The 26,121-nt window shown below is 45.7% G+C and overlaps 1 protein-coding gene across 4 annotated transcripts; it reads left to right on the top strand.

Annotated features, from left to right (window-relative positions):
• Nucleotides 1-545: 545 nt before the first annotated feature.
• Nucleotides 546-24,783, top strand: Taf8 (TATA-box binding protein associated factor 8). 4 transcript variants are annotated; one of them, XR_011707733.1, is made up of 9 exons: nucleotides 546-602; nucleotides 1,367-1,523; nucleotides 2,641-2,739; nucleotides 3,072-3,134; nucleotides 4,319-4,443; nucleotides 6,200-6,347; nucleotides 7,783-7,925; nucleotides 24,312-24,438; nucleotides 24,617-24,782. XR_011707733.1 is itself a non-coding variant. In XM_027950457.2 (9 exons), exons 1-9 carry the CDS (start codon nucleotides 558-560, stop codon nucleotides 15,767-15,769), a joined length of 933 nt encoding a protein of 310 aa, XP_027806258.1. In that variant the 5' UTR covers nucleotides 546-557; the 3' UTR covers nucleotides 15,770-19,074. The 4 variants fall into 4 exon arrangements, 3 of the variants coding, with proteins under 3 accessions (XP_027806258.1, XP_071469497.1, XP_071469498.1); XM_027950457.2 differs by lacking the exons at nucleotides 24,312-24,438; nucleotides 24,617-24,782 and adding exons at nucleotides 15,350-15,489; nucleotides 15,757-19,074; XM_071613396.1 differs by lacking the exons at nucleotides 24,312-24,438; nucleotides 24,617-24,782 and adding exons at nucleotides 15,350-15,506; nucleotides 15,757-19,074.
• The last annotated feature ends 1,338 nt before the right edge of the window (nucleotides 24,784-26,121 follow it).

Raw genomic sequence — 26,121 nt, 5'->3', positions numbered from 1 at the left:
GAGATGTAGTGGAAGACCCGGACTAGGTGGCCCTTAGGCTCTACTTCCAAGTGGGCCTTGGTGGCTGCGGGGCCATGAGGACAAATTCATGCGGTGGGACGCTCTAGGGTTGCCCAAAATTACCGGCTCAGGAAAACCATCTGGGGAGCTTGAATAACAAGACCCTCTCCCAGGGTGAAGGCACTGGGACTGGGATGGCCCAACCAGGTGTTGCTAACCTGATAAATTTGGAAACCTCTGCGAATGCAGGCGACTTCCAGGGGTCCTCCCAGGATTATGCTCTTTATGAGAAACGATTCACATTAAAATAATTTATTTTTAATCAGTAAAACCCAAAGTGCGTTTTCCTGGCCTATTCCCTAGCTCACCGAAGGCCTCAAGAATAATTCTCTCACAAAAGTTCGCGTAACTCAGAGTCATCGACGCTCCTCACCCCCAGTCCCACTGGGCTTCCGAAAACCTGGGGGGCGCGCGCCGCCCCGCCCCTCGCCGACTCCCCGCCCCGTGACTACAAGTCCCATCCCGCCCCGCGCTCGCGCACACGACGCCAGAGCAAGATGGCCGACACGGCGGCCGCAGCCGGGGCCGGCAGCTCCGGAACGGTAAGGGAAGGAGGCGCAGGGCTGAAGCCCAGAGAGTTTGGGCATTCTGTAACTTTACCCTGGCCTGGGCAACACGCTCATGCCCAGAAATCCAGCCCCACCGGGAGCTCTGAGTGGAGGAGGGTGTTTCAGGCCGAACGTCTCCCCCCCGCCTTAGGACTTGGCGACGGCCTCCTAAGTTGGTGGATCTGCGTCTTGATTGGCCCGTTCTCTGTTGGGTGGGTGGGAACCCGGAACACCTTCTGATTGGTCCAAAGAAGCCGTTTTCACCTTCTTATTGGCCATCTAAAGTTGGGAAGGATTCCGTTTCAAAATATTTAGCTTCTCTACATTTCTGTGCGATTATCCTTTGCCCTGATGTCTTCAGCTTTATGTGTTATTGTTTTATTTTTCCTTGCTAATGAAATAGTATAGAAATGGAACAAGAGAGAGATTATTTCTTTTGGAGGAAGTAGATTTATTCAATCTCTTCATACTTGTTTCTTCAGCTATATTTTCTGATAATCTCAACACAGAAAGTGGGGGAAAAAAAGCTGTTTTTCCTATTGGAACGCTTTAGGTTGGAAGAAAGGTTATCTCTTATTTAAAGCACCCTGGGTGCTAAAGTATTACTTAGTTGGTCAAGATTTATAATTCTAAATATTAAGCCTTGCTAAGTATTTAGCAAAAGAACTTTGGCTTGCCATTGATGATGTATGAACTATGTGATTGTATCCTTGTCCTATGGTTGAAAGTCTTCCCCCGCTCTCCTGCCAATTTCACAGAGATCAGGAAGTAAACAGTCCACTAACCCTGCAGATAACTATCATCTGGCCCGGAGGAGAACCCTGCAAGTGGTTGTGAGCTCCTTGCTCACAGAAGCAGGGTTTGAGAGTGCTGAAAAAGCATCTGTGGAAACATTGACAGAAATGCTGCAAAGCTGTGAGTACCAGGAAACACTAGGCTGCCTTCTGGTCAACCCCAACATCAGATCTATGCCCTATATTGCAATGGTGTTAGGACTTAAGGCAAAAGTGGGGAAATGAAGTGACTTACAGGCTTCAGAATCAGATAGGCTTGGGTGTAAGTCATTATTCTGTCTCTTAATAACTTAGGCAAGTCACTAAACCTCCCAGACCTCAGTTTCCTCATTTGTGAAATGGAATAATAAATTGTACCTCATGGAATTGTGAGTATAAGTGAGATTTATATGTAAAACATTCTGAGATAGGAAAATTGTAAGCTCTTGATTATTCTCTTATTATTGTTATTTCTCTTTCTATCCCTGCCTCCATCCCTCTTTCTTTCTTTCTTTTCTCTCTCTCTCTCTCTCTCTCTGAGGTGGTGTATATATGTTCCTAGGATTAAACCTAGGGGCACTCTATCACTCCAGCCCTTTTTATTTGAGACATGGTCTTACTATATTGCTGAAGCTGGCCTTGAATGTACCTCAGCTTCCCAAATAGTTTGGATTATAGGCATATACCACTATGTCTGGCTTGTTTTAATCATTTTTAAGTGTACAATTCATTGGCATTAATTACATTCATCATATTGTACAACCATCAATACTATCCATTTCCAGAAGTTTTCATCATTTCAAACAGAAACTCTACCCATAAACAATAACACCCCATTTCTCTTTTCTTCTAATCTACTTTCTTTCTATATAAATTTGCTTTTTCTAGGCATCTCATATAAGTGGAATCTTAAAATATTTGCCTTTTTGTGTCTGAATTATTTCATTTAGCATGTTTTCAGAGTTCATTCATGTTGAACATATATAAATTTAATTTCTTTTGAAGGTTGAATAATATTCTATTCTATGTATGTCCCACAATTTATCCATTATTTTGTCAGTGGAGAATAATTTCTCTCCACCACTTGGCTGTTGTGAACAGTGCTGCTATAAACATGGATATGTAAGTATCTCTGAGTCCCTGCTTTCAATTCATTTGGGTATAGACCTAGAAGTGGAATTGCTGCTTCACATGGTGATTCTATATTTAACTTTTTGAGGAACTGAGAATAAGACCTCATGCCTTCTATCCTCTCATAGACATTTCAGAAATTGGGAGGAGTGCCAAGTCTTACTGTGAGCACACAGCCAGGACCCAGCCTACGCTGTCAGATATTGTGGTCACTCTGGTTGAAATGGGTACGTACACCCCAGTTTCAAATTCTTCCATGCAACTTAGTTGAGGTCATGAGAGAGGGGTAAGTCCTTAGGAGGCACCCATGTCAGCTGAGTGGTCTGGATTCCCTCATAGTTCTCTTGATGTGCTTTTACCACAAGAGAGATGTAAAGAGAGGGTTTCTGTGAACTGGTCTAAGAGACCACCTAACTCCCTATTGGGGGATTCCACTGTAGCTTCTTGTGAAGGACAGTACATTGGTTTGAGTGGGAGTTAAAGTCATTTTCCACACTATTACCCTCTTCCCGTTCAAAGTTCAGTTGACTGGGCAGTGATTTGTTTTCTTGTCTCTTAGGTTTCAATGTGGACACTCTCCCTGCTTATGCAAAACGGTCTCAGAGGATGGTCATCACTGCCCGTAAGTGACTTTGAACTGAAATACTCAGTAAGTGCTCAGTTAATGCTTGCGGAATGAATTAGTTGACTAGGTCAGGGGTCAGATTGGTAGCTGTTTCCTTGTTGCAGGCTCCCTTCCAATCTTTAGGGCTACTTCCAATCTATTTCTTGGTTTATAGGATTAGGATGTGAAGTTTATTTGCCAAAAAGCAAAGCCATCTCTGAGATATTACTACAGTTCTTGTGCTTTAGGTGCAGAAGAGTGAATGATGCTGCTTGAAAAACATGAAAGTTGTTGTTCTTCCTTAGATTGAGAGTTGGTAAACCATGGCCTATGGGCCAAATGCAGCCTGCTGCTTGTTTTTGTAAATAAAGTTTTATTGAAATTCAGCCACATTGATTTATTATCTGTGATTGCTTTTGTGCTATTATGATAGAGTTTAGTTGTGTACAGAGACTGTATGGTCACAAAATCTAACATATTTACTATGTGGCTCTTTAAACAAAATATTTAGTGACTCAGCCTTAGATAAAACTGGGTACCATGAACTGAACAGGGAGCAACTAGTTTGGGATTGTAGGACTTGGGAAGAATTCACTGGATTTTTTTCCTTTAAAGTCACTTTTTCACATTGGCATCTTTTAAAGAACTCCTCTCACAGCATAGCAGCGGAAGGTGCCATTTCCAATCCCCTTAGCAATCACTTAAACATATACTAACTTTCTCCAGCTGAGTGTACATCTTTGTTATTTAGGGTCCCTGAACAATTTGTGTGTGTGTGTTTGCTGGGGATTGAACCTAAGGCTTCCTGCATGTTAAGCACTTACCCTACCACTGAGCTATGCCCCCCAGCCACCCTAGATTCTCTGAAAAAAAGAGTTAGCAACCCATCTAACTTCCTTCATTCTTCAGCATGCTCTTTAAGGTACCTACTTTGGTCCTAGACACCAATCTATCTACCTAAAAGACTGAGGGCAGATTGTTATAGATGGAAATGTCAACCAAGGTCATCTAGCAATCCTGAACATTGTGGGGGTGACCTTCTCAGGTCCTTAAACCATCAGAGGCTTTTTATTGATAGAAATACAAAGTGCCTGCTGTTTTGAAAATTGTGGTCCAGTGAAAAAAGGAGTTTGGACAGTGACCATAATCTATAGAAACCAGGGCCTCAGTAGGAGGACTAATTAGTTGTGATTCTGTTGCAGCTCCAGTGACCAATCAGCCAGTGACCCCCAAGGCCCTCACTGCAGGGCAGAACCGACCCCACCCGCCACACATCCCCAGCCATTTTCCTGAGTTCCCCGATCCCCACACCTACATCAAAACTCCGGTGAGTGATGATGCCATACTGGGGACGGTGACTCTAAAGTAGCATCCAGGAGCAGTGGACTCTATCAATTCCTATTGTCTGTCTGACTGGAATTCAGTAAATTGACTGGAATTCTGGTAAAAGAGCAGTTCAGAACTCACGATATCTTTCCCCATTGAGAAGCAATATGACAAGTGAGAAAAAATGTTCTCAGGTTTGCCTCCAAAAGTGTAACTAATAAAGATTGAAGCTAGAATTTGCCTGTTCCACCAAAACATTTGAAAGTACTTAATCACATAGAAATAAACTAGAAGGATATTCTACAAAATGTCATGATCCATTTTTGGTGAGTTTATAGGTAATTTTGTGGGGTTTTTTTGTAAGTTCAATATGTCTAAAATGTTCTTTATGAGTACACAATTCAACCCATAACATTTTTTAACTCTTATAGTGTGTCATTGATGGTGAAAATATTATGTATATATTCTAATAAGTGCCTGTTTATTTTCATAAATATTATAATGTAATGTTGTACAAAAATAATTCACATTAATAGATAATCTTGCAGGATACAGTGGTAGTCCCAGTGACTTGGGAGACTGAGGCAGGAAGATTACAAGTTCAAGTCTAGCCTCAACAACTTAGTGAGACCCTGGCTCAAAAAATAAAAACAAGCCAGGCACGGTGGTGCACGCCTGTAATCCCAGCAGCTCAGGATTGAGCTGAGGCAGGAGCACAAGTTTAAAGCCAGCCTCAGCAAGTGAGGCCCTAAGCAACTCAGTGAGACCCTATATGTAAATTAAATACTAAATAGGGCTGGGTATGTGGCTCAGTGGTCGAGTGCCCCTGAGTTCAATGCCCAGCACCCCCCAAAAAAAAAAATTTAAAAATTTTAAAAAGTCTAGGGATGTAGCTCAGTGGTAAAGCTTCCCTTAAGTTCAGTACCAAGTACCTAAATAAATAATTAATTAAATAATTCATTTTAATTTTGGGAAGATTTTAGTCAGAGAATTCTGTGTCTGTTTAAGTATGGATATGGGAACTATAGAGGTGACACACTTGAATTAATAGTGACATGTGGAAATGTTTCTGATTGCCTCCTTTAAAAGCCTTGTCTCTATATCATGAAGAATTCATACTTTCATGTCATTGTTAAAATGTCTCTTTTGCCATGTTTTGGATAACTTCTTATTCAGATTAGATCTCACTTATTTTCCATAGTGATTGCCAGCAAGCTCATAATCAGAAGGAGTGGCATCTGTCATTTTCTTGTTCATTTGCAGCACTCAGGATAACGTCTTCAGCCTGTTTTTCTTAAGGGAATCTTTTGGAGCAATGTGTCCATTTTGAGAGGGTGAATTTAAGAAAACAGGATAATACAATCTGCAAGTCCACATGGCAGCCACTCATATAATGCAGGATGTCATATTACACTGATGGAACTGAAGGCCCCTGTCACAGCTCCCCGGGGGACTCCCATTCTTCCTTAAGGTTGTGTCTCTTACACTTGAGACCAACTGTCATGGCACTGAATGAAAGCCGGAGTCAGCTCTATTGTAAACATTTGCACGTTTCTTAATTTTTAAGAATACATATAAATATTTATGAGGTTATACCATCATCTTTCTGTCTCTTCATTGTGCTCTGGAGATCTCTACAGTAAATAATGATAGTGGGTCATTTTGAGGGGTGGAAGGACCTAGCAACAGCAAGTCAGGGACTCATCAGAGCAGAAGGGCACCTCAGCTTACCAGGTGTCTTTGCTGTTCTCTTGTAGACCTACCGTAAGCCTGTGTCGGACTACCAGGTCCTGCGGGAGAAGGCTGCATCCCAGAGGCGTGATGTGGAGCGGGCACTCACACGGTTCATGGCCAAGACAGGCGAGACCCAGAGTCTCTTCAAAGATGACGTCAGCACATTCCCATGTAAGAGTTGCTTCCTCTGTGGACTCTGTCTTTGTCATTTGAGATAATCACGCCATCTTTCTTTTCTATTGGCTTGGTGAGGAGAAATGAATAAGCTTTTGTCTTTCTCTCTGATGGCAGCTTATTCTTCAGATTCCTGGCTCCTTTTCTCCAGTCTTAAGAGCCTGTCTCTATCTGATAACTTCAAAACAGAAATGCCTTTGTGGGATTATTTGCTCAAGGTACATTGAGTTTAGGTTTCCACAAGGGTGGCTGAGCCGTAGGACTCACAGAGACTCAGGGGAGAAGTGGCAGCCCAAGAAGTAGAAGGAGCACCGGCATCTGGTGCAGTTGCCTGGCACAACACCCTTCCCCAGGTTCCATCTCATTTAACCTTGTGTCTCTGCACTATTTGGCCTTTTTGAATAAGTTCCTCATCTCTACAGGAGGCTTCAGTTTATACAAAAATAAACAGGGAGATTGGGTGATTCATTGATTCAATAGGCCCTTACCACCGAATGCCTACTAGGTGCCCAGCTCTGGAATAATAGCAGCTGACATTACCAAGTGCCAGACATTTCTGATGATTTCCTATACATCATCCCATTCAATCTCATGAACCTATAGGTTAGGAACTGTTATTATCACCACCTTTGTAGGATCCACAGACTTATAAAGAACAGCAATAAGTAGCTAACTCAAGGTCATGGGCTACTAGGTAGCATTGAATCCTAGTTCCTTATGGCTGCCTGATCTATTTCTGATCCACAGTAAAAATAATTTTTTAGTAGCTCCTGATAATCACGTTCTTCCATAGGCCCTTGTGCATGCGAGGCAAGCACTTTACCAGCTGAGCTATATCCCCAGCCTATTAGTATTGTTTTTAGATCAATTTCTTTCTTTCATCCTCATTGCTTTTTGGAAGGATAGAAATTCCCACTCACCATAAGTGTCTTTTAGATCCAGGGAAATATTCACCCTTGGAGTTCTTAGGTCCTTCAGGCTGAAAAGATCAGTGTTCCTGCTGTAGAAATGTGGCTTCAAGGGGTTAACTGACCTTGGGTATAAGATCACAAAGCCAATGCAATTGAGATTCTGCTGATAGCCCCAGTTCTGTCTGATTTCAGTTTTCCTTGTTAAAAATTGGCTCTCAAGTTGGGATTGCCTAAGTTGGGATCCCACTCTGCTATTTTCTGTGCTTAAGAAAGTCAACCTGTCTGTGCGTTGGGTTCCACATCTGTCAAATGGGGTGATAGTTGTGCTTATGTACCAGTGGGAACAAGGATTAAAGATGGCACATGTAAAGCCACAGGGCATCGCTGGGCCCGTTCTGTACGTGTTTGGAGCACATGAACCAGTGTTATCTGTGGGTGCTGCCCGTTGTTTTGCTGTAAGGCTCCGGGAAGGCTGCAGGGACTCCCTGTCAGTGGAATCATGCTTTCTTCCACTTCCCCAGTGATTGCTGCCAGACCTTTCACCATCCCCTACCTGACAGCTCTTCTTCCATCTGAGCTGGAGATGCAACAAATGGAGGAGACAGATTCCTCGGAGCAGGATGAGCAGACAGACACAGAGAACCTCGCTCTCCACATCAGCACGGTGGGTCCTGTCTTCTGCCTGCCTCAGAGTTCCCCCCAACTGGCCCATCCAGCCCTTGGCCTGTCACCCTGGGATAGGTCCATGATGATCCAGGTGTAACCTGATCTCCAACTTGAGAGACATATCCATGTCCTGGGGATTCACTCATTCATTCAACAAATACTGAATGAGCACCTGCCAGGCCAGGCTTAGGTCCAGGTGCTGGGGAATTAGAAGGAAGAAATACAGACAAACTTCATGGAGCTAAGGAAAAATAGGAAGTGAAGATGAAGATGAGGGAGTACAGGATTAGAATTTGATATCTGCTACACCACAGTGAATCCCACCATCATGTGTGTCCACTAGACTGGGCCCCTAATTAGAATAAGAGCTATTCCATGCATGTATAACTTTATCAAAATGGACTCTACTGTCATGTATATAACTAAAAAGAACCAAAAAAATTAAACTGATATTTGAGTAAAGACCTAAAGAGATCAATGCCTGCTCCCATCTGGGGGTAGAGTTTTTCAGGCAGTGAGACCAGTAGATGATAAAGGCCCTGAGGTGGAAGCCTAGCTGTTGAGTTGAGCAGCAAGGATGCCAGAGTGGAGTGGACGAGGGGGAGGCAATGGATGAGGTCGGAGAGCTCATGGGAGACTCAGACTTACAGGGTCTTCAACATTTTATTAAACATTTTTGCTTTTACTCAGTAAGATGTGAGCCAGGGAGATAATGAGTAGAGGAAGGTCGGGATCTCATGGAGGATTGTTAACAGAATCAGTCAGGTTGGAGTGTTGAGAGTAGACTACAGAGGGCAGAGCGGAAGCCAGAGAGCTGCTGGAAGGCTGTAGCAATAAGCTGAGGTATGGCGGTAGGAGCAAAAGCAATGAAACCACCAGGAGATCATTTGGTCAAATTCTAGATTCTTTACAGAGCAGCACCAACTGGTAGAACAGATGTGAGATGTTGAGGGGAGAGAGAAAGTGAAAGGTGGCTCCAAGATTTTTGCCTGAATGACAGGAAGTAGGAAGTTGTCTGCAGCCAGATAGGGGAGACTGATGCTGCGTGCTGTATGGGTGGCAGTCAGGTGCTCAGGTGCAGATGTGTTAAGCTTGAGATTCTTATTAGACATGAACTTGATGATGTCAGGTAGAGAGTTGAGTCCAAATGTTGGAGTCTGAGGAACAGTTATGGCTAGAGATGTCAATTTGGTAGTCACGTAGGTGGACTCAAAACCAAGATAGTAAATGAGCTTTCTTAGGAAGCAAGTGAGGACTAGAAAAAAAAGGAGCTGGGTGCAGTGGCACACACCTGTAACCCCCGCAACTTGGGAGGCTGATGCAGGAGGGTTGCAAGTTGAGGACAGCCTCAGCAACTTAGTGAGACCCTGTCCCATAATACAAATAAAAAGGGCTGGGTTTAGCTCGGTGGCAGAGTGCTTGCCTAGCATGCATGAGGTCCTGGGTTCAGTCCCCACCACTGCAAAGAAGAGAAGAGGTGCGTTGACCAGGCCGTGGGGCTGTCACGTATTTAGTGGTCATGATGAGGAGGAAGCAGCCATGGAGACTGAGATGGCTGAGCCAGAGAGGTGAGAGGAGAAGCAGGAGAGGACAGGTCCTGGAGGCCAAGGGAAGGGAAGATTTCAGGGAGTAAAGAGCCATCAGCTTGCTTCCTGAGCTGCAGTTACAGTAACAGGACTGCAAATTTGACCATTGGATTTGGCAATGTGAATGTAGTTGTTTTGTTTTGTTTTTTTTTGCCTTGATCACTTTATTGTAACTTTTAAAGGTTCCTCCATTAATTATAAGGGTACATAAGTAGATACACGTATTTGTAAATTAATAGATGTTAAGAACAGTGTTAGGCTTACAGAAAAACAGAATAAGTACACAGTTTGCAGTGAATGTAGTTTTTGACTCTGATAAGAGCAGTTTCAGTAAGAGTGAGAGTAAGGCCCTGGAATTAATTCACAGAGAACAGGAGAGAACTTGGAGTCAATGAATATAGACTTATACTGTCCATTACTGTAGCCACTAGCCACATGTAGCTCTGTAAATTAATTAAAGTTAAATAAAACTAAAAACCAATTCCTGGCCAGGTAAGGTGACACATGCCTATAATCCCAGTGACTCAGGAGGCTGAAACAGGAGAATGATTGCAAGTTCAAGGCCAAAACAACTTAGCAAGGCCTTAAGCAACTTAGTGAGACCCTGTTTTAAAATGAAAAATAAAAAGCAGAATCCTAGAGCTGCTGGAGGCAGTAACGCATTCAAGGCTCCCAGGGTCCTTCTGTTCAGACTACTATGTTCAGCTATCCTTTAAAATTCCCGTCTGGAGCCTTAGGGGACATAGTTAGACTGAAGGCCCCTCCTGTACTCTAAGCTAGGAGGCACCAGACGGCAGGAGCAACTTCAGTTTGCAAGTGAGATGTGCTCGCTGATCTTTGCTGGAGATCATCCTTGCTTGAACATACATGTTCCTTCAATGTTGACTGATCCCTTTCAGAATTAGGCTGGAAGCCCGTGGCTTTAAAGCAGTGGAACTTGTTATTTTATACTTCTGTTTTGTACTCACCTTATGAGAAGGAGTCTTCTAAGCTAAGCAAATACCACCAGTCATTTGTAAGTACAATATAGTTAAAGGGCTCACAGATGTGTTGCCTAACACAGGTTGTGACATGATGTGAGGTCCCTGTGGTAAGGGAACCGAGGCTGCCTGAGGACCCCAGGCTGCAAAGAGGCTGAGCTAGGAGTATAGACAGCAAAGAAGAGAAAGATGTGACCCTGGGGCAGACTGTCATGGCTTCATATCCAGGCTGTGCTACTTGCCAGATGTGTGACTTTAATTGTGTTAACGGATACCTGAGTCTGTGTCTTTACAAGTGCACATCAGAATGGGAACACCAACCTCAAGGGGATGAGAGCCTGAGATAAAGTGAGCTAATGTATGTCAGGTGCCTGGCACATGGTGGCTCACAGCACACATCCTTCTCTGTGGTTTTAGGTTATACAGCCCCAAACTCTTCTGTACAAAGTAAAATAGAGACTTGGAGACTTAAGATTCTAGCAACAGTTTATATGTAGGCATTTATTCTTATTTTGTTGGATTGGGAAATATAATAATATGTTTCAAAATTCAGAACGAACAAAAAAGATGTAAAGTGACATTCCTTCCTCTCATTCTGTCCCTCCCAACAAAGCATCTGTCTCTCCAATCTCTCGTGTATCCTTCTAGAGACATTGGGTGTTTAAAATTGTTTTAAATAGGGCTGGAATAGTGGCTCAGTGGTAGAGCACTTGCCTGGCATGTGTGAGGCCCTGGGTTCGATCCTCAGCACCATATATAAATAAATGAATAAAATAAAAGATCCATTGACAACTAAAATACATTTTTTAAAAAATTGTTTTAAACACACACAGCAGATCACAAATGGTCTTCCCATTGTTTTTTTCCCTTTGTGGCTGTATGTATCTTGGTGATCATTCCGTATCTTTGTATAAAGAGCTCCTTCATTCCTCGCAGCTTCATTTATGGATGTAATAATGTAATGAGTCCACTATGGACATTTAGGTGATTTTCTGTTTCTAGCATTCACTGATATTGTTAAAGCAAATTAAATAACTGGTGTTTTAAATTATTCTTTTATCTGTTGAAGACAGTGCATTTGCAGGACTATTGATAAGGAGTAATTACTTTGTTTAATCTAGTTCTGGTTTTTCCATGTACTTGAACATAAAGAAGCTGTTCATTTTTGTTTTTTGTTTTGGGGGGCTTCTGGGGATTGAACTCAGGGGTACTCAACCCCTGAGCCACATTACCAGCCCTATTTTTTGTATTTTATTTAGAGACAGGGTCTCACTGAGTTGCTTAGTGCCTTGCCATTGCTGAGGCTGGCTTTGAACTTGCAATCCTTCTGTCTCAGCCTCCCTAGCTGCTTGGATAACAGGCGTGCACCACCATGCCCAGCAGAGCTGTTCATTTTAAAATAGTACATGTTTTTTTTCCTCTCATACATTTGAACTTGTTGCCTTGTGCAGGCAATCCACATGTCTAAACTTTTGTATGAAACTTTGAACCAGTCATGCACTCAACAAATGTTTACTTTGTACCTAGTACATGCCAGGTATTCTTCTGCTCCTTGAGATAAAGCAATGAACAAAACAGACAAAACCTCTTTTAGGAGCCTGTGTTTAGCAGTGGAAGAACAAAAATAAACATAATATGTAATTAAGTCATTAAGTAGCATATTAAAGATGAAAGTGCCTTGGACGAAATACAGTAGGGGAAGATCCAGGGTGAGGATATAGATTTCAGTTTTAAATGGGGTGCTTAGGTAGATCACCGAGAAGGCTGTATCTGTGCAGAGGCTTGGAGAAGGTGAGGGAGTGAGCCTTGTGGATATCTGGAGAAGAGTGCCTGGCAGAGGGTGTGGCCGGTGCAGAGGGCCTGAGAAACAGTGGCTGAGGCAGATTGAAGGAGAATTGGATCAGATGGGCCTCATCAGTTGCTGGGAGGGGTGGGGGTCATGGGAGGATATAGAGGAGAGACGTTTTTGAACTTCTGAAAGCATCACTCTGATTGCCCTGAAGGGTGTGGACGCAAGAGGAGGAGCCCTTAGAAGCTGGTGCAGTGTGTCAGGGGTCACAGCAGAGGTGGCGGAAGTGGTCAGATTCTGCCTGATCTGAAGGTCTGAATCCTAGAGGATTCCTAACACACTGGACAGAGGATGTAAAGAAACAAGCATGGCTTGAACGCTTGGAAGGGCAGAGAACACCGAGAGCTGTTTGGTGAGGGAACGTTAGGCACATTGAGCATGCGATGCTGACCAGCACCTGTATGGAGGTGGCTGTAGGCTCTGGAGGTCAGAGCGAGGTGAGGGCTGGAGGTGGGCTTGGAGTTGTTGGCATGGGAGTGGTATTGACAATCATGAGACTGGAAACAGTCACCCCAGAGCAGGGGGTCCTGAGAGCTCGCAGGCCTTTGCCTGTGTCTGACCTTTGCAGGTTCAAGGAGATTCTGACAGACCCTTCTGCTCCCATGCTTTTAGAACTCTCTGGGTCAGTTGGATGTTTTACTTGGATCCACTACCCCTATTTTTCCCCATCTTGAGGCTGCCTGTCCCTGAAAGGGACAATAAGGTGATTACTTCCATCAGCTGTATGTGGAAGACATAGAGCTGTCATCCTGCTCTTGTGGGACATAAGGAGGAAAATGGAGGGACCTTCATTACCCTCCAGCATGGTCCCAGGGGTAGCTTTTCAGCACCGTTGGCTGTGTCATCTCCTGTGTTAGAACACACTTAAGGCACAGTGAAGGGACCTTCCAATAACTTTGGGGATAGGATGTTGATAGTAAAGAAATGATAGGATGAGGGCAGATGCCACTCAGTCAAGCCATCAAGAATTTCAGAGCCGGGCGCCGTGGCACACACCTGTAATCCCAGCAGCTTGGGAGGCTGAGGCAGGAGGATCATAAGTTCAAAGCCAACCTCAGCAAAAGTGAGGTGCTAAGCAACTCGGTGAGACCCTGTCTCTAAATAAAATACAGAATAGGGATGGGGATGTGGCTTAATGGTCAAGTGCCCCTGAGTTCAATCCCCAATATCAGCCCCCCTCAAAAAAAAAAAAAAAAAAAAAAGAAAGAAAGAAAAGTCAGGCTGGGAGCTTCATGTCTACGGTAGACCTGGCTGTAGGCAGATCTTGTGTCTGGCATCAGGTCTGTCAAGAGCTAGGTTGATCTTGAGATACTCTCTTTGAAGAGGGTCTTCAGAAAGTCCAGAATAGGCCCAGGTTGCCTTGTGGTCCCACTTGATTGAACAGTGGAGAGGGCAAGCATGTGGGCCCTACAGGGAACTGGCTCCCTCGGGACAATCCATGGTTTAGGGTGTACAGTAGAACCTAGAAACCATCCAATTTCTCCAGGCCCAGTAAGCTGAAGACTGGTGACCACACCCTGGGTCATCTGTCCCTTGAGAACCATCTGTTAATTTTGTGCTATCTGGTCACTGTGCTCTACTCTGCTGTCTGTTTTGATGGCATTCCTCTCCTGGTTGAGGTTGGTGAGGGCTTCAGCCTCCAATTGCAGAAAAAGAATCTCTGTGATTTCTTCTTCTTATGAAACCCTTGATGTGTCACCAGGGGGCGCCACCCAACCAGCTTCTGGTCCCTCCAGAAGGAGAACACTTCTGTCCTTCCAGGTCAAATTTTTGGTATGATTTTCCCCTCTGCCCCTGCAGCCTCACTTTTAAAAACATGCAAAACAGAGAAGAGTATAAATTAGAAAAGGAGAGCAATCACCCTTACTCCCAGGACAGTTTTTAAAATTTCAGGTTATCACCTTTTTTCCTACATGTACACAATTGTGATTTAAAAAATATTTAACTGGAATCGTACTGAATGTATGTGGACTAAACATTTTCCTCAAAAAATAAACAATAAAAACTGCTTTAGGACTGAGGTTGTATATCAGAGGTAGAGCACTCGCCTAGCATGTGTGAGCCACTGTGTTCGATCCTCAGCACCACATAGAAGAAATAAAATAAAGATATTGTGTTCACCTATAACTAAAAAATAAATGTAAAAAAAAAAAACTGCTTTATACTCAAGAAGCGGAATCAGGAAGATAGAAATTCAAGGCCAACCTGGGCAACTTAGCCAGACCCAGTCTCAAAATAAAGTAAAAAGGGATGGGGGAAAAAAAAAAGAAAAAGAAAAAGGAATGGGAATGTAGTTCAGTGATAGAACAATTTTCTAGCATGTATGAGGCACTGGGTTTGATCTTTGGTACTGCAAAAAAAAGAGTATTAATAACATTTTTGTTAAAGGAAAAACTATGAGTCACAGGTCACAGACCTTATTGATGAGGTACACATAATGGTACCTGCAGGCTCTGAGCTTTGCCTTGGGAACCCTCAGGACCAGAGAGGTTTCAGCTATGCTGGGATATGGTTGTTGATACCATGTTGTAAATTCCAGAAATTACTTTAGGGAAAAATCTGTTATGATTTCTTTTGGTTCTGGCCTAGGAGATACCCTGTTGCCTGTGGCCTATGTCTCCCAGTCCTGCAAGGCATCCAGGGTGAACTCCCTTTTCTTTATCTCCCCACTGGGTTGGGCTCCTTCCCTGAAGCTTTGAAATTGTAGCTACAACTCCCTGCCTCTCCCAGGCCTCCATTCTCCCTAACTCATGTCCCCGCCTCTCAAGGGGTTCTGGATCCACTGTGTGCTCCACTGGGTCAAAGCTGACAGTCTTTTCTCCTGGCAGAGCCAGCCACTGCCTGGGCCTCAGGTGCACCTGGGGCAGAGATAGGAACATTGGAAAGAAAGCAGCTCTCGGCCTTCTTGTTTCCCAGTCAAAAGAGACGCAATGGTAGTTCTTGTGACGGGCACAGTCTCTTTCCTCATGCCGTTGGTGTTTTGCTTTATTTCGGCTTTTGCTCAAAGGATGATTCTGGAGCCGAGAAGGAGAACACTTCTGTCCTGCAGCAGAACCCCTCCTTGTCGGGCAGCCGGAATGGGGAGGAGAATGTCATCGATAACCCCTATCTGCGACCCGTGAAGAAACCCAAGATCCGCAGGAAGAAGTGAGTTGGAGACCCAGGTGCAGAGAGTCTGCCTCAGCCAGCTTTTCTGTTTCTTGGCGGGAAGGAGGCTCCCAGTGGGTTTCACACCACCCTGGTGAGAGGAAATATTTTCCCTTTGCCTCTCCTTACTCCCACGTGCACTTCTCATTCCATAGTGCTTGAGTGTCCTGCAGCCCGGTGACCGCCCCTCACAGCCCTGGTGCTGGTTTCTGTAGGACAGTAGGAAGGGCCCCACCAAGCAGGCTCCCTGCTTCTTCTTCTTTCTAGGTCCCTCTCGTGAGCTGAGAAAGAAGCCTGGCTTGTACAGAGATGCGGATTCCACTCTCCTGGGCAAGAAAAAGCCTCTGGAGGACAGAAGAGAGAGTGACCTCCTTGTGACCAAACTGCAGCTGCAGGATGTGATGGGGCATGATTTTAATAGCAGACCTTATATTCAGATTATCTGTTTTCACTGGATGTTTGGTTGAGGACAAAACAATAGTAATAATGAGACTTTCTTAATCCAAAGGGCCATACTGCTACCTGCTAGAGTGTGGCAGCAGCTGGTCACTTCATTTATCATCACAGGATTTGATTCCTTTGCAACCTGGAAGAACAGGGAAAGTGGCAGGAAAAGAAAGGGTCCTTTGCTGCTTTGCTCACTGCCGGGAGGACTCCTTGCCCTGTGTATATTTCAGGATATCTGGCTTCTTCTTTTTTTTTTTTTTTTTTTCGACTCATGAACGATTATGGCACCAATTCGTCAACCCAGAACCTCATTCTTATTTCCCTCCTCACTTGGGTTGCTCATGCTGTCTGAGCTGATGGAAAGTAACTTTGTACTCTACTCCCTTATAATGACGGAAGCAGGAGGACCACACATCACAGCTTTGACATGGGGCTGGCAGAAGTCAGGAGCTGTGAGCAGATATGTTAATGTGCAGGACAATGACACATCAGGGCAGTGCTGATGCTCTGGCCAGCAATTGATAGAGTTCCCCAAAGCAGGGCCATCCTGAGAGATTTGCCATTTATTGTCCCTCTGTGGAATGTATGCTTGGAGAACTGCCCTCCTGGGAAAAAAGTCTTCCCTGACAAGAGCCTGGAGTGTGGGATATGTCGCACTGTGACTTAATCAAGGAGCCATAGATTCTAAACAATAGGAAAAGGATGTAGCAGGTGGGATTTTGAGGCCTGGCTTGGCCTTGTATTCCACAAGCTGAGAGAGGTGGCTGAGACTAGAAGACTGGCATGGACCAGAGGGCGCTGGCAGAAGCAGGCTGGGAGGAGCCTGCAGCCTATGCAGAGGTGTTCTCCAAGGAGCCAGGCGGAATCTGCTCACCCTCTGCTTCCTGGGAGAGAAGACTTCATCCTTGATGAAGCAGAAAATAAGTTTTTAAAGAAGATGCCAGGCAAGTTGATATCCTTTGGCTGGTCTTGTAAGGGAGATTGTAAAACCAAATGCAATTTAGAGAAATGCCAGGGATGCCCGAAAGCGAACACAAGATGGGCACGATGCTCCCCAGGTTAGAGTTCTGAGGTCCACGACTTGACTTCTGTGGCCACTCGGCTTCCACAATCTTTTATTTTATTTTATTTTTCCTCTTCATAGTCTGGGGCTGGACCTAGGCCCTTGCGCATGCCAGGCAAGTGTCCTACCACTGAGTCGTGCCCCTAGCCTCCAGTCATCCCTGAATTTTCTATTCCTTTGGTGAATTTGGAAACCTGAGTAACTTGACAGTTTGGTGGAGACTTTGTCCTCTAAACTCAGTGTTCCCTAGGGCATTCTGTCCCTTTGCCTGGAAGGAGACAGACGCTTGTCAGGAACTGAAGAGGATATGATAGTGAAAAAAATCAAGATTCCTCGACTCTGGACCAGATAGGAATTTGTCAGGTTTGTAGAGACCTCAAGCTCTCGGCTGAAAGCAGTTAGCCTGAGCTTATGTGCAAACCCCCTCCCCTGTGGGAGTCTGATCGCCCTTGGCATTTGGCCTAGTGAGTTGTAATACAATCCCCAGGTCAGGCTAGGACTGACCCCAGCTTACCTTTCGCCCTGCCTTCTGGAGCAGTCACCCCAGTCAGCATTTCTGCAGTTCCGCAGTCACCCTCATTGTCCAAAACAAACACCTGTTAAATGCCATTGTGCTAAGGGACAAGGTGGGGATTGGAAAAGGGGGCTGATTCTGCCCTTGAGATTCCAGAGGCTGCAGTGCTGTGACTGTTCCAGAGGAACCGCTGGGAGAGGAACAGACCACTTAGACTCCGGCCCTGCTGCTGTCGCTGGGTAGAAACTGCATAATCCACAATGTGTATTTATAGATTTCTATTTTTTAATGATTCTGTGGGACCTCTAGAAGGGAGAAGGTAGTAAACAGAGATAAATTAAGAGTGTGATTTATGAAAGACCCATAATAAAAATTCATAATAAAGCTTTGTAAAGAAACAGAACCATACATTTTGAGTTTGATTTGTGCTCAGAAGTTACAACAACACATAGGCTACCAGCTTTATAACTAGGTTTAGCCCTTCTGTTGTACCACGTACCCCTGGGAACTTTTATGTTGGAAATTTACAAAAACAAAATTAGAAAGTATGAGAACCCCTAGATAGTCTTCACCCAGCATCAATACTTTGTGTCATCTATTTCTTCCACTTTTTCCTCTTTATCCTTTCTTCCTATAGTATTTTTTTGCTTTTCCATTTTGTTTTGTTTTTTGTTTGGGACTGGGGGTCAAACCCAAGGCCTCATGCATACTATAAGCATGGGCCCTACCACTGAGCCATACCCCAGCTCCTTGGAGTATCTTTTAAAGCAAATACCAGATCTGTGTCATTTAATCTGTAAATGTGGGTCAGTGTGCATCTCTGACAGATTTTTCTTTAAATTTTACTTTTGAAATAGTCACTGGATATTGAAGAGTAGTACATAAGAAAGAGGTCTTATGTGCCTCTCACCTCACCCAGTTTCCTGCAGTGGTGGTGACTCATATCTAGTACGATATCAGAACCAGGATATTGGCCTGGCACAGTGGTGCACACCTGTAATCCCAGCTGCTCAGGAAGCTGAGGCAGGAGGATCACAAGTTTGAGGCCAGCCTGAACAGCTTAGGCCATGTCTCAAAAAGGACTGGGGATGTAGTTCAGTGGTAGAGCGCCCCTGGGTTCAGTCCCCAGCACCAAACACACACACAGAACATTGACTCTGGTACAGTCTACAGGGCTCATTCAGATTTATGTGTGTGTGGTTTTGTCACACATAGATTCATGTAACCATCCCAAGACAGAACAACAAGTCCCCACAGTTCTCCCTCATGCTCTCTATAACCATAGCCATCTCTCTTCCCCATCACCAACTCCTAGCAACTGCTACTCTCCTCCACCTCTGTCATTGAAACAGTAGCATTTAACTGGGATCAGAAGGTGTAACCTTTGGAGGTTGGCTTTTTTCATTCAATGTAATTCACTTGAGAACCTTCTAGGTTGTATCAATGGTTTGTTTCCTTTCATTGCTGGTAGCATCCCAGGCACCTGGTTTCACCTTCATGCATCGTGAGACCTTTGGGTTGTTTCCAGCTTGGAGCTTTTATGAATAAAACTGCTAAAACACTTGTGTGTGGTATATGTATAAACATAACTGTTCTTTTCTCTGCAATAAATATCCAAGAATGCAATTCCTGGGTCCTATAATAACTAGGTCCTATAATAACTACAATAACAATTTTTCTACAGTGTCTGTACCATTCCCACCAGCAATGTAAGAGTGATCTAATTTGTCCACATCCTCACCAGAATCTGGTGTTATCTTTATTTTTGGTTTGGGGGCGGGGACTGAATTCAGGGGCACTTGGCCACTGAGCCACATCCCCAGCCCTATTTTGTATTTTGAGACAGTCTCACTGAGTTGCTTAGTGCCTTGCTTTTGCTGAGGCTGGCTTTGAACTCACGATCTTTCTGCATCAGCCTCCTGAGCTGCTGGAATTACAGGCGTGTGCCACCATGCTTGGCCTATCTTTATTTTTTTATTATAGCCATTCTGATAGATGTGTAGCAATACATTGTGACTTTAATTTGCATTTTCCTAAAGGCTAATGTTGAACACCTTTGTTGTACTTATTTGCTGTCTATCGTTTGGTGAAATGTGTGGGAGTTTTGCCTATTTTTTCTTTTCTTTCCTTTTTTTTTTTTTTTTGACATGGGATCTCACCGTGTTGCCCTGGCTGGCCTCAAACTCCTGGGCTTGCTATCTTCACACCTCAGCCTCTGGAGTAGCTGGGACTACATGCATGCACCGCTGTACCTGGCTGCCCATTTTCTAATTGGATTGTTTTGAGATTTCTTTATATAGTCTGTATACAAGAACTTTGTTGGATATGTTGTTTGTAATTTCTCTCACCCTATATCTTATCTTTTCATCTTTTTCATAGTCTTTGGCAGAATGAAAATTTTTAATTGTACTGAAGTTGAAAGAATGGTATTTTTGGTGTTGTCTAGAAACTCTTCATGGAGCCCTAGGTCCTGAAGATTTTCTTTCTTTTCTTTTGGTAGTACTGGGGACAGATTGAACCCAGGGGACTGCAACCACTGCACTGCATCTTCAGCCCTTTTTAATTTTATTTTTAGACAGGGTCTAAGTTGCTAAGCCTGGCCTCAAACATGCAAAACTTCTGCCTCGGCCTCCTGAGCCAGTGGGATTATAGACATGCCATGCACCTGGCTTAAAAGCTCAGGCTTGTACTGTAACCCTCTACAGCTGAGGATGTGGAGGCCCATCGGGGTCAGTAACTTGGCTGCTGAGTAGCATGGCTGTAGTCGCACCTGGGCCTTCAGCTCCAGGTTCATGGTCTTTACCTTTGATGCTATCCCACTGCAGTGTTTGTGATTCTGTCCCTCTGATGCATGGAGCATTTCTGTGTGCATGGCAACCCCATCACGCACCCAGGCACTGATTGACCTGGTGGGAGGAGAAAAGGAGCTGGACGTGGGCCCCATTAAAGGTCAGGGAGGCAGGCTGCAGCTGCGCGCCACGGACTGCTCTTACTCCTTTCTAGGCTGTGTCAATGAGGGGACAGATCCCTTCCTGAAAGGTTTGGACCCATTTATGAATGATGGCTGTGTAGCAAGTGATTAAGATGGCCTGGTGTGTGGAGGATCTCATCAAGGGAAATGCCAATGGCCTCTCTCACTGTCCCTTGGGGCCCCTAGCAGAGATGAACTGAGCAACTGCCCATCTGATCCAAGATGGCCTTTGTACCAGTTTAAATGGTGTGTTCCCATGAGTTAGGCTGCCCTAACAGAAGTCCCCATGTAGAGCGTCTTGAGACAGAGGTGTACGCTGTCTGGAAGGTGCAGGCTGGCGCCAGGATCTGGTGGTGTCCAGGCTCCTGCGCCTCTGGGCTCCTCCATCACCTGGGTGCTGCTCACGTCCTCAGGGTTTGGGAGGGGCTACCCCTCTCCACCTCCGCCTTCCAGTCTCAGGAAGAGGGAGACGAGATGAAGTGTATGTGAAGGAGAACTTTCGCCTTCTGCTAAGAGCAAGACCTAGAAATGCCCTGTCCCTGTCCCAGGGTCCCACCTAGCTGTAAGGGAAATGAGGAAATGTGATCTTTAGCTGAGTGGCTCTACATCTAGGTAAAATTTGGGAGCCCTGCCACCACGGGGAGACGAAAGAATGGATTTGTGAGACAGTTGGCAATCTGCTGAAAAAGAGGTTTGGGGCAGATGCCAGGAAGGCCTTGCTGGGACAGGCAGCAGGCTCTTCACAAACACTGACTTGGCACTGCCAGCTCTTGCAGCCAGTCCCAGAGGCCAGCAGTCAGACGCCCCACCAGGATGGGGCCCTCAGGTCCAACCAGCGCCTTCCTCTGACGTGTGACAGCATTGGCTGCTTCTCCCTTCTTCAAGGTTGTTCTTTTGGCTTCCAGGACACTGTCCACCCTTCCTTGTTCTACCTCTTGGCCTGCCTGCCCTCCTTTTATTTGCTGGCTTCTTCTTCCAGCTTGCCTAACTCTTCAGGGTCCCAAACACCCCATCTCTGCTCACAAGGAGATGCTTCTTATGCTCCTCCCCCTGCGGCCACCACCACCTAGGAGGCCTCAGGGTACAGCGGCCTGTAGCTTTCTCTGTACAGATCTCTGTGGTCACACACTTATTTATTTTATTATGTCTCTGGTCACACTTTCAATACAACGTGGTCAGATTTGATTTTACTTAACCTTTCCCCCCAGCCACTTCCATTCCGCAGCTTTCCCATTTCAGACAGGTTAGAAACAGGATGACACCGGCCACTCCCTTGCCAGGACTGCAGGCCTGGCAGTGAGGCCTCAGTTCCCAGTGCATAGAATGAGCAAAACACTGCAGGGTCATCTTATTCATTCATAGCCAGACAATGATGAAATTCTGCCCCCTTCTTCCTCACCGATCTCATGTTGCCTTGCCCAAATGTCACAGCGGCCACCTCCCTAATGGTCATCAGTCTGGGTCCCCTCAGCCCCATCTTTCTACAAGCCCTAATTTGCTCGCTCCCCTGCAGTAGGACCTATAGGTCCTCCTCTGTTTTCCTCTCCCATGTCCAAACCACCCAATCAGGCTGTTGAGGTCCTTGGCCAGTTCGTTATTTCTTTTGGAGAACTCGTTTTCCTCTAGCTTATTCAACAAACGTGGATCTAGCGTCTTCTGTGTATGCCAGGCACTGTTCCAACTCTTAGGATACCGTGGTGAGCAAGAAAGATGTGGCCTTTGCCTATGGGGAATTCATTCCAATGGGAAGACATTCAAAGAAAACAAACCCAGAGCCATCCGAGGTTGCCGAGAAGTGCTAAGCATGACATAGCAGGGTTCCCGCCTTGGGAGAAGCCCCTTCTCACTGTTGCCCAGGTTGCATTTGAGCTCGGGTTGCATTGGAGCCTGTCCTCCAGCCCCCCAACCTCTCTCCAGATCAGATTGATCCTCCCTTTCTCCAGACACTCATTTAACATACACCTGGTGAGCTGCCACCAGGTGCCAGTGGTGACACAGAGGCTGAGGTGCCTCAGAGAGTGTAAAGGGTCCCTGTCTTTCCTGAACTTGTGGTCTAGTGGGGGACAGCTCACAACAGACATGTGTTGCCAGATGGTGACCTGAAAGGAAAGAGACTGCCTGGGTTGGGTGATTTGAGGAAGGTTTAATAAAAGGGTTACCTCCAAAGGTGAGGGCAAGGTACAGGCTTCGTGTAGACCCTGGGCTGGGAGCCTGCAGAGGGAGAGTGTAGTTCCCAGAACCCTTGGAGACACCTGTGCAGATCCAAGGTTTGGGTCCAGGAGCTCAGGCAGCTCACAGCAACCCTGCCTCACCCTCTTGTCCCCCTGTCCAGTGTGGCCTGCTCTCTGGCCAGAGGGCATGGCTCCATTGTTTCAGGCCCTATAAGCAGCCAGCCCCGGGGTAGAGCAAGGGGTGACTCTGGAGGTGCCAGAAAAGGAGAGATTGACTTACAGTGGGAGCAATAGAAAGAGCTAGTTGCTGCAGGGTTTGTGATTTTAGACCAGCAGAGCCTAGATGGGGCCAGCCTCAGGGGAAGCATTCCGGGGGAAAACACAGCAAGGCATTGGGTCTGAGGAAGGAAGGTGCTTGCTACCAGACCGCAAGGCCACCTGCCCGGAGCAGAAGGAGGTGGGGGGTAGGGAACTGGGGCCAGGCCAGGTAAAGCCTCTTGTGCCTGGCAAATGGCTTTGGATGTTATTTAGAGGGAGATGGGTAGCAAGAGAGTGACAGGAGCGGACTTGGGAGCATTCTGGCTCCCAAGGGGAGAAGGAGGGGGGAGGGCAGATGCTGTTTCTCTTACAGTTAGTTTGGCACATAGTTTGGCATTTGCCAAACCCTCTTCAGCAGGGGGGCAGCTAGCCACCCTGAAACTGGGGGGAGATTGTTCCTGGCCCCAAGGGAGCTGGCCAGCTGAGCACAGCTGCTCGACAGAGCCGGAGCCCTGAATCAAGGGAGAGGGAGGAGACACAAACCCAGGGTTACCTGATGGCTCCCTTTCCCTGGGAGTCAGCAGTGTAGTCAGGGAGACGGATAAACACACAGGCACAGGAACCTGTTTAGCTCTGCTGACCAAGACAAAGGAGAAGAGCTGTCAGAGGGTTGGCCTTCAGGACTGAGGCCTGAAGTCTGTGCCGAGATCCAAATGGGGTGGGGTTAGCAAATGAGGATGCAGTAAAGGTAAGGAGAGGGGAGGTGGGAGGGCAGGGCAGGTGGGGCACGACCTGAGCCAGCCGTGGAGGACTCAGCCATTGGTACTGCCCAGCCCCTGAGACTTCTGTGTCCCTCTTGTAACATCTTCTCTTTTGAGGCTGGTTTGATGGCTGTAACCAGCCTTCTCCCTTATAAGGCTGGCAGAACTTTCCCCAAGTGCGTTGACCCTCAGATTGTACCCTGGCTACGTGGGGGTGGGGAGGGGACCTTTCAGTCAGCTCTAAATCAAGGCTGGCCAGGAAAGGGGTCGCTGGAGCTGGTGGGCCTTTCTGCACCTTCCTCTGGTTGGTCTTTCCTGTGGAGGTCACCTGGTCTAGCCTTGGAGCACCTCCACCCAACACTCCCTCCAGATGGTTTCCAGAGACTTTTGTTTTTGTTTTCTGGTTTTGGTGGTGCTGGGGATTGAACCCAGAGCCTGCGCATGCTCAGGCAGTGGATCCTCAGAGGCTCTTAGTAGGAGCTTTGTGGGTACAAGAGGTCCTTGTCATAGTATGCTGTGGTGAAAAAGCCCTGGGGCCCCAGATTCTAATCTTTCTTTTTGGGCTTTGGTATGCATTCATTCGTGAATTTTTCCCCAGCCACTGATAGCAGGTTTATCCTTCTTCTGTTTTACTCAGGCTCCTACCGAAACAAGATTTTAATTCTCTGACCCTCAACTGACAGTGCCCAGCTGCAAGTGGGGGGCAGCTGGCCCAAGGGTAAAGATTTGCCATGGACCCTCTCACCCCTGGAAACAAATTCAAGGTATCTTTCTTCATCTTGGTGCTTAGGACTTACCTTCATCTCCATTTTATGGCAAATTTTTTCCTTTGTTAAAAAGTTATTTAATTTTGAATAGATAAAAAATGTTTTAAGTGTAAAATTTAAAAGACAGAAAAAGATATATGGGGTAGCTAAGGCTCTCCCTCCTCCTGTTTCCCAGACTCTCAGCCCTTGTCTTTGGAGGCTCCTGGTGTGTTGCCATCAATACGACCTTCATGTATTCTCTGTGCATCAAATACAAATGCTTGTATATATTCTCTCCCTTTATACACCATGGCAGCCGTTGTAGAAACTCCCCGTGCTGCCCCCTGGCACACTTCTCAGTGGGCCTTCCATGTGAATAATAAAGAACTTTTCTCTGTTTCTTGGCTACATAATGCTGCGTGCACCGTAGGGCGCCACCTACATTCATCAGTCCCCAGTGATGGACCCTTAGGTGGTTCCCAGCCTTCTGCCACTGCACGCATTGATGCATGTCCTCTGCTCTATGTGCCTACTAAATGTGGACAGATCGATGTCACCCGGTTCTCAGAATATGCTCCAATCTATGCTCTTGTCATGTGCCTGCTTCCTTGCCACCCCAGTGTCTTGGGACTCGTTGAATTTTGCTAGTCTGATAGGTAGAAAATGGTATGTTGTTGTGGTTTCATTTAAGTGGAGCTAAGAGTCCCCCCACGCCTTCTGAGTACTGAGGATCAAACCCAGTGACTCTCTACCACTGAGCTACATCCATAGCCCTTATTTTGTTTTGTTTTGTTTTATTTTATTTTATTGAGACAGGGTCTCACTAAGTTGCTCAGGCTGGTCTCAAACCCGGGATCCTCCTACCTCACCTTCCTGAGTAGCTGGGATTACATGTGCACCACCACCTGCCTCTTTTCTGTTCCTTTTGTAGTGACGAACAAGTGCGTGTGTGTGCACGAGCATATGCTGAATGGGGGTGACTGTGCAGGGTGATGACAGTCACGGGGCTGCACCCAGGTTCTCAGCCATTGCAGAGGCAGGTGCAAGAGTCTTTCTGGGCTGGGATTTCAGAAAGAACATTCCAGGGCTGGTGAAGCAATTGAGTTAAACTTTGAAGTTGACCGAGGCAAACAAAGGAAGGAAGGAAGAACATTCTAGACAGAGAGAAGAGAGAACAGCACGAAGGAACTGCAAGGACAAGTGTGGAAAGGAAGACTGAAGATAGACTCGGGCCTCCGCAGCCTCACTGAGGTGCATTTTGATCTTATAGGGGTCAGAGGTGCAGGGGCTGGGGTTGTGGCTCAGTGGTAGAGTGCTTACCTAGCATGTGTGACATATTGGGTTAAATTCTCAGCACCACTTACAAATAAATAAAAAAATTCATCAACAACTAATAAAAATATTAAAAAAAATAAGAGTCAGAGGTGCAGACGAGAAACCAAGATTACTTGAAACAAATCACTTACTGAGCACTTGCTATAGTACTAGGCACTGTAGCCCTATAAGGTGGGATTTGGCAATTATTATCCCCATTTGTAGATGCAGTATCTCACTTTTTAAACATTTCTTCCTTCCTTTCTTTTTTTAAAAATTTTTTATGTGTGTGTAGGTGAATGGCTGGTATGTTGGGGATGGAACCCAGGACCTTGCACATGGTAGGCAAGCACTCTACCACTGGGCTACACCCCCAGGCCTCATTTC

Source organism: Marmota flaviventris, chromosome 6 (assembly GCF_047511675.1).
Source record: "Marmota flaviventris isolate mMarFla1 chromosome 6, mMarFla1.hap1, whole genome shotgun sequence".
Lineage (NCBI taxonomy): Eukaryota > Metazoa > Chordata > Mammalia > Rodentia > Sciuridae > Marmota > Marmota flaviventris.
Note: the sequence above shows the minus strand (reverse complement) of the source record. Positions and strands in the feature narration are given on the sequence as shown.

Excerpts from the sequence above, each read along its gene's own strand:
- Taf8 (XM_027950457.2), top strand. The coding sequence starts at position 558 with ATGGCCGACACGGCGGCCGCAGCCGGGGCCGGCAGCTCCGGAACG. Across the intron at positions 603-1,366 it reads GGGCCGGCAGCTCCGGAACG|AGATCAGGAAGTAAACAGTC; the intron begins GTAAGGGAAGGA and ends CCAATTTCACAG. Across the intron at positions 4,444-6,199 it reads ACACCTACATCAAAACTCCG|ACCTACCGTAAGCCTGTGTC; the intron begins GTGAGTGATGAT and ends GTTCTCTTGTAG.